Genomic DNA, 1,342 nt, shown 5'->3' on the forward strand with positions numbered 1-1,342 from the left:
CCTGGAGAGGGGAGCTTGTGCCGTAGGCAGGGACAATGGAGGAGAAGGGAAGCCCGAAACTTGAGCTGTGCCTGGCTGGCTCCGCGGACAGCAGGCAGAGGAAGGGTAAGTAAGAGAAGCAGGCAGACATGGAGCGGCGTTGAAACCTGCCCCTCGTTGCTGCTTTTTGTAACTGGAGGCAGAATGCATGGAGGAAAAAAAATAAATAAAAACCCGCATGTCTTTCTTGTGCTAATGGCTCTGCAGATTGCCCCAGTACTCCGACTTTGTGAGTTTGACTTTCTCTTTCGAGAGGCTGCTGTGTAAGCTTTGGGGCAGGGAGCGTGCTGGAGCGAGGGCTGTCACAGCCTGCGGGGCGCTGCCGTTGCGGAGGGAGCTGCTCCCCGGGGGCAGAAAGGACGTCCCGTTCCCTTGCAGTGCTCGGCGTGCTGCACCTATGGCAGCAAAATACATCTTCTTTCATAAAAGTAGGTTCGAGCTCATCTGTTCCTCAGGGTGCCTTTCAAAAGAGGGAGATTCACGGCAGATTGTCACAGGGTTAGTTTACTTTGTGTGAAACCAGTGGGTTTGTTTTGGAGTGAAGCCAAGAAATTATAAGCGTGGTTTTCACGGCGGATCAGCTGTGGTGCCTTTGTACAATTACTGTTGCGCTATATATTTTGTCTAAAAGCGAATGAAAACTATTTCCTGGTGTATTTTACGTGGGCTATTCCACATGGAGCGTCACATTCAGGTAGCATAACAAATAGCCTGGTCTAATCTATAGCTCTTACAGTGTTTGTGGAGCACCTGTGAACATTCCCAGTTCATGTGTATTGTATTCCTCATAGACACCTCAGAAAAAGTTGTGTGACTGTGTTTCTGTGAAACAAATAGTGCATGAGGTTTAAGATAAATAAATAAATAACACAAGTTTACAATATATAATACCAGAAAACAGCACATAGAGAATTTAGGAGAACTTTTTTTTTTTTTCTTGGGGGTTCATTAATTGCTTGATACTCTTTTGAATAATTTTCTTAAGTTAAAATACTGGGCAGTGCAAGTCATGCGCATATGTGTCCGTATAGGTTTGTTTAGTGGGATGGAAATCTTTACTTAAAGGATGTGTCTGAAGGGGGGGAAGGGAAGCCTTCAGTAACATATTTCTACTGTATGTATTTTAGGAAGCTGCCTGAGATACATGTGGAGCTAGAAAAACAGAGCAAATGTGGTTTTTTGTCAGCAAACTGACCAGACCAATCCTTTGATTGCAAAATATTTTGAATGCTGAAAGCTTATAAACAAATGTAGTAGTTTTGGCCCATACCCAATATTTACATTTGAAAGTTCCTTGGAAAGA

The 1,342-nt window shown here is 44.1% G+C and overlaps 1 protein-coding gene across 1 annotated transcript in view; it reads left to right on the top strand.

Moving 5' to 3' along the window:
• Positions 1-4: 4 nt before the first annotated feature.
• The window catches only part of LOC103780876 (sickle tail protein homolog), a gene marked incomplete at its 3' end in the record, with an annotated part of 5,435 nt that continues 4,097 nt past the window's right edge, over positions 5-1,342 (top strand). The window contains exon 1 of the mRNA XM_008948575.1: positions 5-105. Within this exon, the coding sequence (XP_008946823.1) occupies positions 36-105 (70 nt within the window). The remainder of the gene's footprint in view (positions 106-1,342) is intronic.

This window comes from Merops nubicus, unplaced genomic scaffold, assembly GCF_000691845.1.
Source record: "Merops nubicus isolate BGI_N331 unplaced genomic scaffold, ASM69184v1 scaffold19090, whole genome shotgun sequence".
Classification (NCBI taxonomy): Eukaryota; Metazoa; Chordata; class Aves; order Coraciiformes; family Meropidae; genus Merops; species Merops nubicus.